This window comes from Peromyscus californicus, unplaced genomic scaffold (assembly GCF_007827085.1).
Source record: "Peromyscus californicus insignis strain IS unplaced genomic scaffold, ASM782708v3 Scaffold_23__1_contigs__length_62951481, whole genome shotgun sequence".
Taxonomy (NCBI): Eukaryota; Metazoa; Chordata; class Mammalia; order Rodentia; family Cricetidae; genus Peromyscus; species Peromyscus californicus.
Window position 1 is genome coordinate 9709170 of NW_026294534.1, and position 15501 is coordinate 9724670.

At 45.8% G+C, this 15501-nt stretch overlaps 1 protein-coding gene across 1 annotated transcript in view; it reads left to right on the forward strand.

Moving 5' to 3' along the window:
• Positions 1 to 15501, forward strand: part of Dlgap2 (DLG associated protein 2) — a 747033-nt gene that overhangs the window by 672249 nt on the left and 59283 nt on the right. Inside the window, 1 exon segment of the mRNA XM_052751752.1 lies at positions 12127 to 12274. Within this exon segment, the coding sequence (XP_052607712.1) occupies positions 12127 to 12274 (148 nt within the window).

Sequence of the window (15501 nt, forward strand, 5' to 3'; positions counted from 1 at the left end):
GTGTCATAGGGTTCTGACTCCTGGAAACTCCTGTATATCACACAAAGGCTAGAGTGCTCTCTACATATAATGAATAGACAAATCTCAGCCATCAAAGTCACTGACTGTAACAGGCATTGAATGTGAGAACAATCCATATAGAGTGCAGAGAATTCCTGAATCTAAAGGTGCATGGGGAAAGCTCCAGAGTGGTGGGATCAAGCTAGCTCAAGTGAGTGTGTGTGTGATGGAAAGCAGAAGTCTGAGATAGTGTAGTCTTGCTGGAACTCACTATAAAGGTGGCATTGAGCACAGGAATCTGAGCCTTTGGATATTTCCAGGGAGAAGACAGAGCCCTCAGATAGGAATACTCCTCATTATTCAGGGGAAGCAGAGTCAGGCAAGGCCAGTGACCCAAGGTGGGAACCTACCTCACCTTTCATGAGAGGTAGAGTTAAATGTGGACAGTGACTTAAGATGAGAATGTGCCTCACTACTCAGGGGAGTCAGAGTCCATGGTAACCAGTGACCCAAGGTAAGAATATCTCTCTCTATTCAAGGGAGGAAGAGTCTAGTTTGATAAGAACAGTTACCCCAAAGGAGTCTGTAGTTGACATTGGTTATAAACACAGCAGGTTGGAGGTGGAAGAACAGAGTATGTTGGTCATGTTCTTGCATACCCATGGCCATCTTCATTGGAGGTTGAAAAGGAGCCGGTGATTAGAGAAGATTGATATAAGCATCTTGTTTCAATTATAATGGGAACTGTCTTCCAGTGAAAACATTAGAGAAAACCACAAGGGCAGAGGCAAGGAAGCCAGCTGTAGGGTCCCCAGAAACACAGGCCCACTTCCTCACGTGACAGAGTCCTCACCAGCACAGCCAACAAAGAAATGGGATGTATCGTGTTCTGGATACTGTGACCATGAAGCCAGAAGACCTCCCTGAAGTCTTGGATAGGAAGGCAAGAAACAAAGAACCAGTGACGATACCAAGGCTTGGAACCTCAGTCAAAAACAAGAGATAGAGGGACCAGCAACCTGAATCGAAGACCTTAGGTGGGAAATGTGGGAGCCCAGGCTCAGTTTGTAAAGCCTAAATAGGCAGGAGAAGACACTGCAGATGTCTTACCATAGTCAGAAATGTGGGCATGGACCTCAGCTTTACAGAGGACAGTGGAATGGCTGTTGGTCTCAGCCCTGAAAACGGCAATGAAGCAGGCAAGGGTCTCAACCATGCAGAGGACCATGAGGAGGCAGGGGCCTTGGCTTTGCAGAGAACGATGTGGTAGATTTATGTCTCAGTCTTTGAAGTGGGATAGACAGGTATCAGTCATGAAGAGGAGACAATGGGGTGGACATACTCTTCTCAGCCTTGCAGAAGACAATGGAGTATACCTAAGCCTCCAGCATGCGGAGGACAATGAGGTAGAGGATGGTTAGGACTGTGTCTCCAATTCAAGTACTGGTTGGGACCAAGTAAACAACTTTCAAAGCCATTCACTATAGATTGAATGAAGTTAAAAGGAATCAAACTACATGGAAAGAGTGGATACCCCAAGTCTCTAGCCAGTTATGAAGATCAGGGACAAGTATTCTGTGAGCTCATCCCCCTGTCCACTGTGGTTCATAACTGCTTATGTCGACAGCAGTACCTCCTGAGTGCTGTCTGTGGCTGCCCTCAGTTACGAGTATGGTTTTGAGGGAGGGATGGGGGTCACAGAAAGCCTCCATCCCTCAGCCTTTCTGAGCTCTGAGAACTATATCTCACTGTGCATCCAATCTGATTCACCACACTTTGAGACCTGGCTTGAGGCTGACAACCTTCAGATGAGACACTGATGTCATGGCTAAGCCATCATCGTGTCCACACACTAGCCTGGAAGCAGAGGTTGCCTGGCTTCCTGGGGTCCCACACACAGATTGGCCTGGATCACAGCTCCTACATCTGAGCCATTCAGATTTCCCATCTCCGTGATATTTTCTCAAGGAGCGGGGCCTGGAGAGGGGTAGGAAGCTTCTGTATCAAGAGTTTCCTGGCAGGAAGCTGTGGTTCAATATTTGATCATTTAATATTTGATGAGATTCCATGAGTTATTAAACCTCCGTGTGCAGTGTCTTCTGAGTCTTGTGTTCCCAGCCCAGGAGACTCCCGTCACCCCCGCCTGTGTCCCAGCGCCCACCTTCCCTGCAGGTGCCTGAGACAGAGCTGGATCAGATAACATACACAGTGAAGCATAGACCAGCAAGGAGAGGCAGTCAGTGGCTGTCTCCTCTCTTCGTGTGCTGTGGTGGCTCTCTGAACCACTCCAGATGTGCGTACTCTCCAGGAAATATGGCTCTACTATCAGGGGAAACATCTTAAGTGAATTATTGTTTCCTGTAAATGCAGAAAAAAAATTCACCTCCCAACACCATAAAATAGACTCCACATATTTGTTATGATTTGTAGATGACATGATTTAAAAAAAAGAAAGAAGGAAATCTAGATCTCTGAACAGTCCCTAAGTGGCTCCCTCACAGTCTATCTAAGTAGAATGTATTCCTCACATGTGGTCTGGTCTGTAAACCACCTGCAATGTCTCTTTAAGAAGGAGTTTGGGGGCGTGCTATACCCTTCCCGGTCCTCTCTGGAAGTGGGCAGTGTCTATGGCAGGTCTGGTGTGACAACAGGATTTCCTGAACACAGTGCTGCTGCAGGGAGCTGTAGCTTTCCTGTTCCTTCTTGGAAGCTGTGACAAGATGATATGGTGCCAACACCTCTGTCTACAGAAGCCATAGTCCCAGAGCCAGCCAGAGCTAGCCCATCACCGTGCAATGCAGGAGTTCCATAGCCTCCACTGTTGAAAAGTATCACCTTTACTTTACCCAAACACTGCACCCTAAGTGGGGGGGGGGGGGTAAACCCTGTGGAACTGTGGCCTTCTTTGGAATCTGGAACTAGCAATCAAGATTTGCCCATATCCCCTGACCTCACCCCAGGGGTCCCTTTCCTTGCACCTTTGAAGAGAAGGTAGTAAAACCATTCTGCACTTGGTTGCCACATTCCAGCAGACGTTGGCATGGATTTTCAGATGATCTTTCAAGATCCAGAGAATCAAGCAGTGTCTGTCTTTTCCCAAGGGTCTTCTCACCACTTAGGCACTAGGTAAAGAAAGCTCTGAATTCACTAGCATGGCAGCTTGTTGCCAAGTGGAGACAGCACACGCTAGATGCTTGGCTATAGGCACAGGCGGTGGCCTTGTTTGCCCTAGGGTATCATTCAGGATGAACTGTTCAGCTAGCAACTTAGGATTTTTACGCCCCAGTCATTTCAGGGCTGCTCCATCTGCAAACCCATGACCCAGGACATGACATTTCTATTTAAGGGGAAAATGGAGTGTTGCAGCCACAGAGAAGGGAACAGCAGTGAGCTAAGGCCAGTACCATTCAGCTCTGGGGACAGCCTGCTGGCTTGTCTCTGCCCATTACGTTATTAATTCACCGTGTAGCCATGATCAACCCCTGCAGGTGTGTAAAAACATAACTTGAAATTACACAGTTATTATGCCAAAATCTCAGCTCTGTTCTGTGCTCAGGGACTCAACCATGTGGTCACCTCTCAATGAAGCCATTCTTTTCTACAAAATCAGACTGGATATAGCTTCCACTGAGGTCACATCCACTCTCAAAGGAGGAAACTATATAGTTTAATAATACCACCCTTCTCTATTTTGTGCCTTCCTAGAAAAACAGATTATAGGGAAAGTTGTTCACAAGTTGAATTTTTACAAAATGTCTCAGAAATAATGGCTGTCACAGGATTAAATTTCTGCCTTCTACTCGAGTTAGGCTCAACAGGCATTAGCGGCGAGACAGGTTTTGTGAGGCCTGACTCAAAAGGTCTTGGAGTCAACAGTGTTTTCAGTGGAAATGGACCTAAGGGAGCCTTTTAGCAGAGCCCAGAGGCCTCCAAAGACAAGACAATGCCCGCTGTTACCTGCCTCCTCAAGAGCTTGTTGTCTAGGAAACCAGCTGGTCCCTACACATGTCCTCCAGGAGCACATGTGGGCTCTGCCAGGATGCTAAGCAGAAAGGCAACAGACTGAACATGCAGGAGAGGACCCTGTGATGGACTTGGCAAACTCCCAGGGACCTCTATAGACAGCCCTGCCGGAAGGCTTTGGACCAGGAAAGTAAGTCAGCTTGGAGTTGGTTTAGTGTACACAGTTTGCCAGTGTGGGCGATGTTCTCACAGGGAATGTTGCTGGCCTCAGTCACACAGGGACACAGAGGCAAGAGCTGGTGGCATAGCCACCCATAGTGTGTGTGTGTGTGTGTGTGTGTGTGTGTGTGTGTGTGTGTGTGTGTGTGACTCTGATCAATGGCTCAATTCTGTTTCGTGTGACAAGTTGTCAAAGCCTGGGCACACACACACCTTGTGGGACTTTGGCACATGTCTAAACTTTACCACAAGGAGAAGGAATCGTTTAGCATCTCGGTCTCTGGTAGGAATCAGCACAGACTTCCCTAAAACCAGCACACAACAGGCCAGCCAATAATGGAAATGAAGCCGCCCAAACAAGTAGCAAATGCCAACATGGCTTTAAAATGTAGATTGGATTCTAGAATAATGGCTTGTGTTGAACTAACCCTACCTACAGAAGACAAACTCTGGTTCAAAACAAAAGCAAGCAGGGAGTGGAGGGTGCTCATATTTTGGAAGAGAGAAGCCCTACCCTCTCATTGCTCTCCACAATCGTAGACCTCCATGTTTTCTCTCTCAAGAAGTTTAAGCAGCAAGGACTTGAGCAGAAGCCACTGTCCTATTGGACTAATGTATTAAAGGATGGCATTCGGGCTGCCATAGTGTCAAGAAAGATGGACAGATAGATGGAACCACACAGGAGAAGACCCTAATACCTATGTAAAAAATGTGTGTCACTAAACCAAGTTTAGGACTCAGTTGAGGGCCACAGAGAATGAAAATATGGTGAGTGTCTGCTGGGCAACGCTTGGAGCTTCCCATAGGTGTATTTCACATAGCACAAGCCCAGGTAGCTTGAGGCACCAGACAGAGTGAATGACAGCATTCATAAGAAGAAAGTAACAAAGTCCACATCCTCTACCAAATGGATCTGTTATGAAGAAAAGAGAGGGAGAGAGAGAAGAAGAGAAGGAGCGAGGGAGGGAAGGGAGGGAGGGAGGGAGGGAAGGGAAGGGAGGGAGGGAGGGAAGGAGGAAGGGAGAAAGAAGGAAGAAGGGAGGAGGAAGCAAGGGTCCAATCAAAGCAAATCTGAGAATAACTGAAAAAACTCTAAGGCAGGTGCTATAATCTCCTGCCGGTATAAAACAGTCATTATATAGTTGAAGCTCTCAAAGGATAAGGTTATCTAATTGCTTTATTTTGGTTAGCATGCTGTCGCTGTCTAACTTACTAGGGTTTGCTGTGGCATTTCAGCACATGTGCACACATGCACTGACCCTACCTGCTTCCTTTACCCATCTTGGTCTTGGGTACCCTGCTGCTCTAGCACTCGCTATCCTATTGCCAAGTCAGCTTGTTTTTGATCTTCAGTGGATGGTAGGGAACATGTGGTATTTGTCTTTCTACATCTGCTTGATTTCACTGAATATATATAATGTTTTCTAGTGCCATCCATTCTGATGGGATTAAATTGGAGGATATAATTCTTCACTGTGGCTGAATAACTCCATCATTGATAGGTACACATATGCCTGGTTGGTGACCAATAGAGACATACACAGCCAACCAGACTAATTTCATAACTTGACCATTGTGAGAAGGGGACCATTAGCATGAGTGTGATGCACATCCTTGAGACAGGGCCTTTCTAAGCATGCTTGTGCCTCAGGGCCCTAGGTGCTGGGGAATCAGGGATCATCAAAAGTCAACCAGAAGCAGAGGTTCGTAAGCTCCTTGTCTCAAATTTTTGATGGTTAATGATGTGGACACACAGAAGGACAGTGAAAGCAAGGCTTAACATCTTTTTTTAAAAACCTTCGAATTTCTATAATCAGATTTTATATATATATATATATATATATATATATATATATATATATATATATATATATATATATATCTTGCAACAGAATGGGCATGCTCCATGGTGTTCAACCTCAGCCCAGCTTCTCTCCCTGTGATGTGCCTGTCACACTTAGGGAAATTCTAGAAGATGTAAAGTATCTCCTGTCTTCCTTGATGTCCAGCCAGTCAGTTCCCAGTTCAAGGCACTCTCATACGCTCAGTGTCCCCAAAGCAGTGTCCTGTATGAAGTGACTTTAACTTTGGTCCCATAGTGTCTCTTGGGTCTCTGTCTCCTCTTCTTACTCCTCCTCAACCCCAGGACCAACACAGGAGTCCCCATACTCTTGCTTTACTCATTGGCTGGGGGCGAACGTGTAGATTTTCATTTACCCTGTCCTAATACCCATCCCGCCCAAGCCAGTATACACTGAGCTTCCGTTTGCTGTTGTTTCCATCTGAGTCCCAACACAGTGTCAACTCCCTAAGAAGAGAGATCGTCCTCCCTTCCTAGCTCTTCCAGGTTGATGGAGTCACTAGATGCCCATGTGAATTCAAACTTCAGAAAAACGACGCATTTTGTGTTCTATCAATATGTCCTCTATGGGGCGTTTTTGAAGCAATGCTTGGGATAACATCTGGACTTTAAAATGATCCATCTCTCATCTGAAATCCAAATATAACTGGAGCCCTGTGTGTTATCTGGTACCTCTATGGTTTCAGCTATTTTGAGCACCCTACACTGTGCCTGGCACATGGCTCAGGACAGCTCTACAGAATTTCCCTCTGTGGGGCAGATGACTCTGCATACTGCAACAGAATGTACGGGAGATGGGGTGACACAGTATGCCACGCACAGAAACAGGACAGCCAGGTGATGAGATGAAGCACCAGAGAGGTATAGCAAAGAGACGGAGTTAGAGTTCAGGTCGGGTTAAGGTTTCGTTCAGGTGTAGAGTTAGACGTAGGTTTAAGCTTAGAGTCAGGCTTAGGGTTAAGGTCATCAGTAGGGAGGGTGGTAAGGCTGAGCATGGGAGACCGGTTCTCATCCCTTACAAGGCTCTCTGTTGCTGTATCACTGGCACTTTCCAGGGTGAAGTACTTCTTCCAACACTTGTCTAGGCTCCACCTAAGACACAAACCTTAGTTCCAAGCTCTGCCTCCGAAGCTTCCATAGATGGCTCTGCAAAGGATTTGTACCCCATAGCCACTGCTGGCACTCCAGGGAGGCCTCCTGTCACAGTGTCCTTGGTCATAGCTGGAACCCCCAGGCCCAGGATGCTCTTATTGCAAGTCTTGTTGAAGATGTCCCAGCAGTGAGTGTGGATGGAGCACATGGCCTGAGTCCCTGAGTTCTCTGTATTGGGAAGGTACACACACATGCACCAGTGTCAGCTGGTCTGCACTCCAGATTTGCAGGCTGAGCCCTCATCCTGTGCTGCAAGCCCCAATTTTCAAAGAGCAGCCATCACCAGAGTGGAGGGGTGTATCTTTTGAGGGAAAAAAAAAACCATACATCTCAAGGCATTTGATTTTGATCAATGATCAAATGAGCAGGCCCTCTGTGAACTCTGCACCCCAAGCTCCACAAGGGTAGCAAAAACAGTGGAACAATTCCCTGAGCACTGTGATGGAAGAGTTCACCTGAGGTCACGTGTGGAGTGGCAGCAGGCAGGTTGTCCTCACAGAGGGACCATGAGCCAGGACCAACCACCACCTGTGCGGCAAGCACCTGGATAATAGGAAAATGCCATGGCCTGAGGACCGACCGGCACTGACTAGGGTTTCTCTAAAATGTGTGCTAAGAGACAGAGGAATTTCTGCTTTCTGGGAGGAATCCCACTCACACCTAATGCTGTTTATGTGTTCCATTTGAGGCAGCAGAGGAAGCGTGGCTGTTTGTAAGTGGGTGCTATTCCTGTCCCGTTCCATTTATAAACGTGAAAAGGTGTTCTCTGCGTCTGCAATGAATACACTGAGGGCAGAAAGTTTGTTTTCTTATATTTCTCCTTAGTACAACCCCTGACTGTTTTCTAAGGTGACTCGAAGAGGGTGTTTTCTTTTGTCTTTATTTCAAGGATATCAACCCGGGTCTAAATAGCCATATTCAAAGGCTTGCACATGCAGATATTTTGTTATGGAAACTCATTTTTACAAAGATCTAAAATAATTGTTGAAGTCTGTGGTCCTACAATCCAGTAAATAACCTGGAACAATTTTGCAAATGGGGGAAAATGGTAAAATGCTAGAAAGCCCATTATTTTCTTTCAGATGATTACTTGAAGTTTTCCAAAATGAGGTTCCTGTCTCACTTATGCATAGATGATGATCTCATGTGGGCAACATTTGAAAGGCAAAAACTAGAACAAAAATATCCCACATTATTCTAGAAAACGGTCTCCTTCTGCAGTTTCCAGAGCTACCACCCGTCCATGTAGGATGTTGTTTTCCAAGGCTCTGTCAACCAAGATGACAAAGTAGAAATTCCCACTCTGAATAGGCCAAGGGGGAGAAAGTCCACTTCAGAGTGTCAGAGGGATTCCAAGACAGTCTCCCATGCATGAGCAATGGCAAGACCTTACCAGAAAGAGCATGAGACTTGCCACCTCCATGATGTGCAAATGACCCTCCCCTGTGCACACTCAGCCTTCACCGTGCCTCCCACAGTGGGCTCTTGGTGTTGAGTCCTCAGGAATGTGATGTCTGTTTGTTTATTTGGGGTTTTGTTGGTTTTAGTTTTATGAAATAGGCTCTTGCCCAGGCTGGTCCCAAACTTATAATTACCCTCCAGCCTCAGCCTCCAATGTGCTGAGGTACAGACTGTGAGCCACTGTACCCAGCTCCCCGATGGTGGCATCTGAGGCACAGTATTATACAAAGGTAAACCATTATAATACTTTCAAAATCACTGTTAACCCTAGTGGGATTAAAGGGGGCTTTATCGCTGTCTTAAAAATATAATCAGCATTCTCTACCTGGGTTCCAATTCATGGATTCAACCAACCACAGATAGAAATATTTAAAAAAAAAAATAAAATTCCAGAAAGTTCCAAAAGCAAAATTGAATGTTAGCACAAGGGAAGTGGTTTGCTGGAACTGAGAGAGGAAAACGACCAGCAGACACATCCTGCTGTGGCCCCTTGACACTCCAGCATGAATGGCCACCTGTGTCATGGCCTCTGTGCCGAACATAAAGAGACTTCTCCGCATTACTAAATGATGCCCGACAGCCACCTAGCATTTACGCTGTGTTAGGCACGTTACTCACCTGATGATGATTAAAGTGTATAGAAAGATGTGAGTAAGTTATATGCAGATGCCAGGCCACTTCTATGATGTCAGCATGTAAGTCATCGGACATGATTAGTGAATGGACAAGGAAATATGTATGAGCATCCTTGGAGTTTGGTAACCTGGGGTCCTGGGACCAGTTCCCTGCAGGTGCAGAGGGAGGGCTAGATGTGGTGACAGGATGGGACACCAGTGCTCCGGCTCTTACTCAGCAGCTTTCATTTTGGAGTTAAAAGGTGAGCTTTTGCATCCAGTCTGAACAGGCTCAGAGTCTAGTTTTACCATTTACTCTCCAGTGAACATACATAGACTCCTGAAATGTGGTCTCTAGACCTACCTTAATAGCTTAATTAAATGCCTACAGAGGCCGGGTGGTGGTGGTGCATGCTTTTAATCCCAGGAGAGCCAGGCGGATCTCTGTAAATTCTAGGTCAGCCTGGTCTACAGAGTGAGATCCAGGACAGGCACCAAAACTACACAAAGAAACCTTGTCTAAAAAAAACTAAAAAAAAACCCAAAAACCTGTAGAGATTGTGTTGTGATAGTCAGTAGCAAATGGTAAACATTGTACATTTATTTATTAAGTGTTTTTCAGTGGCTACTTCTCTTTAGGTGCTCACTGAACTTTGGAAAAACTTAGAACTTTATCTGAAACACAGCATTGCAGCATCCTGAATGCTGTGTTCTTAGATGCTAGTGTAGGACACCAGCAGGGATCTGGCCGTGCTGTGAGGCTGACACTCATTCGGGGTGCCAGACACTGGATAGGAGCAGTGGGTACCAAGGTCCAGAGGACATTGGTTCTTCTTATGGTTCTCAGACTTGAAAACAACCTGGTTGTTTGGTAGTATGGATGGTGATGGTATGGTTAGATGGTATGGATAGTGTGGATGGTAATGGTATGGTTGGATAGTATGGATGGTGTGGATGGTGATGGTATGGTTGGATGGTATGGATGGTGTGGATGGTGATGGTATGGTTGGACATTATGGATGGTTTGGATGGTGATGGTATGGTTGAATGGTATGGATGGTGTGGATGGTGATGGTATGGTTGGACAGTATGGATGGTTTGGATGGTGATGGTATGGTTGGATGGAATGGATAGTGATGGTATGGTTGGATGGTATGAATGGTGATATCAATCAGTAGGGAAATCTAGTGGAAAAGACACCAGGAGCATTTGGTAGACATACAAGCAAGAAATGAGAGGTCCAAAAGAAACTTCAGAAGAAAGAGACACGAAGAAGAAATTACTTTTAACGGAATTACTTTAAGTCTACAATTAGTAAGTACTGCCAAGTTGATTTTATAAAATCATGTTTTCTCTGTTATTTGTTATTATTTGTGGGAGAGAATGCGTGGTACATGTGGAGGTCAGAGGACAATTGTAGGAACAGTTTCTCTCCTTCTACCACACGGGTCTCGGGATCAAACTCAGGCTTTTGGGCTTGGCCAGCCCTTCTGGCTCAGCCTTCTCATTAGCACCTGGTGCCCCACTTACAAAGAAATAAATAATAAAATAAGCTATATAAAGAGCCACTGTAGAAAGAAAGTATTTAGTTTATTGCCCAGGCGTGGGGTCAGAATCTGTTTAGTATTTGTAAGTATTTCTACATATGAGCTGCACCGGCAAACCAAATGCTCCATCGTGCTCGAAATCAGGGGGGAAGTGATTGATAATGTCTTCCCACACTACTCCATGAATTTTCATGGCACAGTGGAATATTTGACGAAAGAATTTGAAAGGGAAGGTACCAAATTTTCCAGAAACTTAAGCTAAGCAGGCCTAGCTGCTGAACATCCTCGGTGTTTTCCCACGCTTGAATGTTTTACAAAACATCAAGTTGGAAAACTGGGAAGTGTTGCTTTTAAAGAAGCTTGGGGGGAAAATGGTTATCATGAGAACACATTGGTCCAAACTCCCTGCTGTACCTCTTTGCTAGCATTGCATAATCTGCTCACTTTAGAAGTAACTGAGGGGCTGGAGAGATGGCTCAGCATTTAAGAGCATTATTGTTCCTGCGGTGTTCGGTTTGCAGAAACCATGTTGGGTGACTCACAATCACCAGTCACTACAGCTCCTGGGAATTCAGTATTCTCTTCTGACCTCTCTGGGCACCTTCACTCGGGTGCTCATATTCCCACACAGGTAGGCATCCACACACAGAAACAAAAGTAAATGCATATCTTTAAAAAAAAATAAAGTGGTGCCTTTATTTATTCCAAGTATGTAAAGTTGCCAGTAAGCTAGCAAGATTGTTACGAGGCTCTGGAGGAATCTGGCTTAAATCTAGACACTGAGTTTGCTATTTTGCTGTCTGAGTTATGAGGGCTTCCATTTTGTTTTGTTGTTGTTTTCTTTCCTCTTTAACGGATGCTGGTCTTAACCTCATGGCCCAGCCATAAAAAAAAAAAAAAAAAATTGCCGGGCGGTGGTGGCGCACGCCTTTAATCCCAGCACTCGGGAGGCAGAGCCAGGCGGATCTCTGTGAGTTCGAGGCCAGCCTGGGCTACCAAGTGAGTTCCAGGAAAGGCGCAAAGCTACACAGAGAAACCCTGTCTCGAAAAACCAAAAAAAAAAAAAAAAAAAAAAAAATTGGTTGCAAAGCAATTTGCTAAATTACCTGCCCTGTAACTTTTGATGGAATTCACATTTGTCGATGCAAAGCCCATAACATTTGCATAAAGCAAAGTCATCCATACAAAGATGTTCAGCTGGAAGCGTCACCAGCCACAGTGTGGAGTTAAGGTGTCTACTGGCAGCCAACTCCGCCCACCCTTCCCCGGATGCTCACAGACCACATTTCTCTTTTCTCTGTCTTTGTAGCCAGAGCTACCTGCAAGCTGCCAGTGAGGTGCCTGTTGGTCACAGCCTGGACCCATCAGTCAACTACAACTCCCCGAAGTTCCGGTCCAGAAACCAGAGCTACATGCGGGCCGTGAGCACCCTGAGCCAGGCCAGCTGTGTGAGCCAGGTGGGGCCTCTTCTGTGCTTTTCTATGTAGGATGCAGTCTCGGGGCTGTGCTGAGTAAGAGGCTTCCATGGGGAGACAGTGCCCAGGCACCCATGGGCAGCACTCTTCCTGCAAAGAACATGCAACCGTTTCTCTTGGTTTAGAGTGGACTTTCTTCCTCTTCCAACAAAATGGCCTCATTGGCTTATGCTACACCTTCCTAACAGAGCCACCAATCTAGTGATTGTCACAGGTTGCAGTGCGACACCACAGAGGGCATCTTCCTGGCACAGGCAAGGCCTTGGTTTTCTAACAGCCCAGCACTGCAGACAGAGGAACTGGGTCCCACTTGCTCCTGGGACAGGTCTTATCTCTCACCAGATACCTAGTCTCAAAGCAGGATCCAGGGTCACCATGGAGTCATAGGGGTTGGACCCAGCAGAGGGAGAAGCACGAGGTTTTTCACTTGGGTAAACGGACCAAACAGCACACACTAATAACTAGCCGGAAATGCTGGTGTCATGTGTCCTGTGATGTGCAGCAAACAAGAACTGAATTTCCAAGCTTTGATTAAACACCTGCTTACTCGTGGGAACTGCTATTAAAAAGAGAAGTTAAATGCCAATAACCTCAGTGCACAAGAAGCTGGGGTAGGAGGAGCAGAGATTCCAGCCCACCAGCAAGGCTTCATCTCGAAAACTAATAATTCTCACAATAATTTTAAAATTTTACAGAAAAATGGCAGAGTTTATAGTTACCATTAGCTTTACCCACGATTCTCTTGCCAAGGAGCAGAGAAGCCTGGGCTCGGGGTCCCTCTTCTTTGCAGTTGGCAGAACAAGGAAGTCAATGGACTTATTGATGAGGGGAGAGTCCTGCAAACAGTACGCATTCGATACCAGCCATGTTTGTTGTTGCTATGACTATGATGAATCGCCCTGGCAGGTAACCCAGGCACTAAGACATCCATCCCCCTGGCTATGGACAGTGCTGACTAGCCGGGGTAATGAGTCTTTTCCTACATCCCCTTCTCTTCAGAAAGTTACACTCAGGTGGTTTTCCTTTAACGCTGTTGGGGGGTGGGGGGTGGGCGTCTTGCCCTTGTGCTTAATTTGAGGATTTTAACACTTTAGCCTACCTTAGCGATGGTTTCCTCTTAGAAACTAGGTCATGTTGCCATGGGAAACTAACATGGGAAGAAGAACTGCCCCTGCTCTGCTAGTCAGGACCGTGGGGGCTTAGCTCTCAAAATCCCATGTTCTACATGTCCTCAGTTACCACCTGGAAGAGGACCCCTGTGTCCGTAACTACCACTCCTGCTATTCTATTAGAACACGCTCAGATCCTAAGAATTAGGCTACTGTGGTGGCCCGACTCACCAGCAAAGCTCCCCATTTCCACACAGAAGGGTCAAATATGGCTTTGGAAGGTACCCACAGGTCAAGTGAAGTCGGTATACACTGTAACAGCTCCCATCCCAGGATAAAGATTGCTGAGGTAGACTTTCATCTTTTTTTTTTTTTTTTTTTTTTTGGATTTTTGAGACAGGGCTTCTCTGTGTAGCTTTGTGCCTTTCCTGATCTTGCTCTGTAGACCAGGCTGGCCTCGAACTCACAGAGATCCTCCTGGCTCTGCCTCCCGAGTGCTGGGATTAAAGGCGTGCAACACCACCGCCCGGCTTACAACACTTTCCCTTACAGTTAATTCGTTTTCCAAATACAGTTTTTTATTTTATTGGCATTGGCCTGTATGTATACCTGTGTGAAGGTGTTGGATCCTGGAATTACAGACAGTTGTGAGCTGCCATGTGGGTGCTGGTAATTGAACCCAAATCCACCAGAAGAACAATCAGTGTTTTTAACTGCTGAGCCATCTCCCCAGCCACATTTTTGGTTTGGTTTTTTTTTTTTTTTTTTTTTGAGACAGGGTTTCTCTGTGTAATTATTTGGTTCCTGTCCTGGATCTCACTCTGTAGACCAGGCTGACCTCGAACTCACAGAGATCCATCTGGCTCTGCCTCCCGAGTGCTGGGATTCAAGGCATGTGCCACTGCAGCCCAGCTTTCCAAATACAATTTTTAGTAGTGCTATGAAGCCAGTCATGGTACATGCCTGTAACTCCAGCACTCAGGGACTAAGGCAGAAGAATCATGAATTCAACCATAAATCTTTAATTTGTCTCCTTTAAACTTTCTTTCTATAATAATAAAAAAAGTCCTCTTTCAGTCTCACCCACCCGTCATTTCTCCATGAAATTTATTTTTCAATTTGTGAGGCAGAGACCTAGAACCACTGACTACTGGGTTACTCACCTGAGATGAGAAACTCTCCTCCACACTCAAGGGTACGCCCCTTCAATTCTGCCAAAATCCAATTTGGAGAACAAATGAGTTAATCTGAGTTACTTACCAGAGCATGGGTAGCTGAAAGACAACCCCATCTTTAAAATGTTTGTCTCAGCATGGGTAACGACCCAGGAATGCTGCCTCCCTGGAGATCCCTGCACAATTTGCAGTCAGTTTGATAGGTTGGAAAGTCTCTTCTCCTGAGAAGTCTTACCACTTATATAACCTTGCTAAGTAGTCTTGTAAATCTTTTAAGTTTCAGGAACTTGCTGAGACTTGTTAGTTGTTTGTTGCTTGAGTCTTAAGAGCTTCCCTGGGTTCTCCAGGAGGGAATGTTGTTACATAATATAGCCACATAATTTGAAGTGTCTCATTTCAACCGTGTTCCGGTGTACACAGACCATCACCATCATTCAGCCCCAGAATGCTCTCATCATCCCAAACTGAAGCCCTATCTCCTTTCCCCAGCCCATGACCACCCCTATTCTACTTTTTGTATTATTTTTAGAAACCTGGCGTTAGTGTAACTACTCAGCAGGGATCCTTCTGGGACTGGCTTATTTTGCTAAGCCCATTGTCCTCCAGATTTATCCATGTTGCAGCCATGTGTTCTGGGTGTTGATTTGCTGTGATCTGAAGTTTTCATGGTGGCATGCTGTAGCCTGTCCCCTCTGAGAGGTCTGTCTCTAACCGATATCATGCACCTTGATGGTCAGCCATGCTCTGATCCATTCCATCCTTCTTACAACTGGTTTCATGAATCACCCCCAACCTGTCCCTGAGTCTTTGACAGACAGACTTTTAAAGTAGTATCTTCCTTTACTCTATCTGCCAGCATGATCCAAGTATTGAGAAGCTGTGGTGGACCAGCTGTAGTGGACCAGAAAGAACAAGAAAGGGAAAA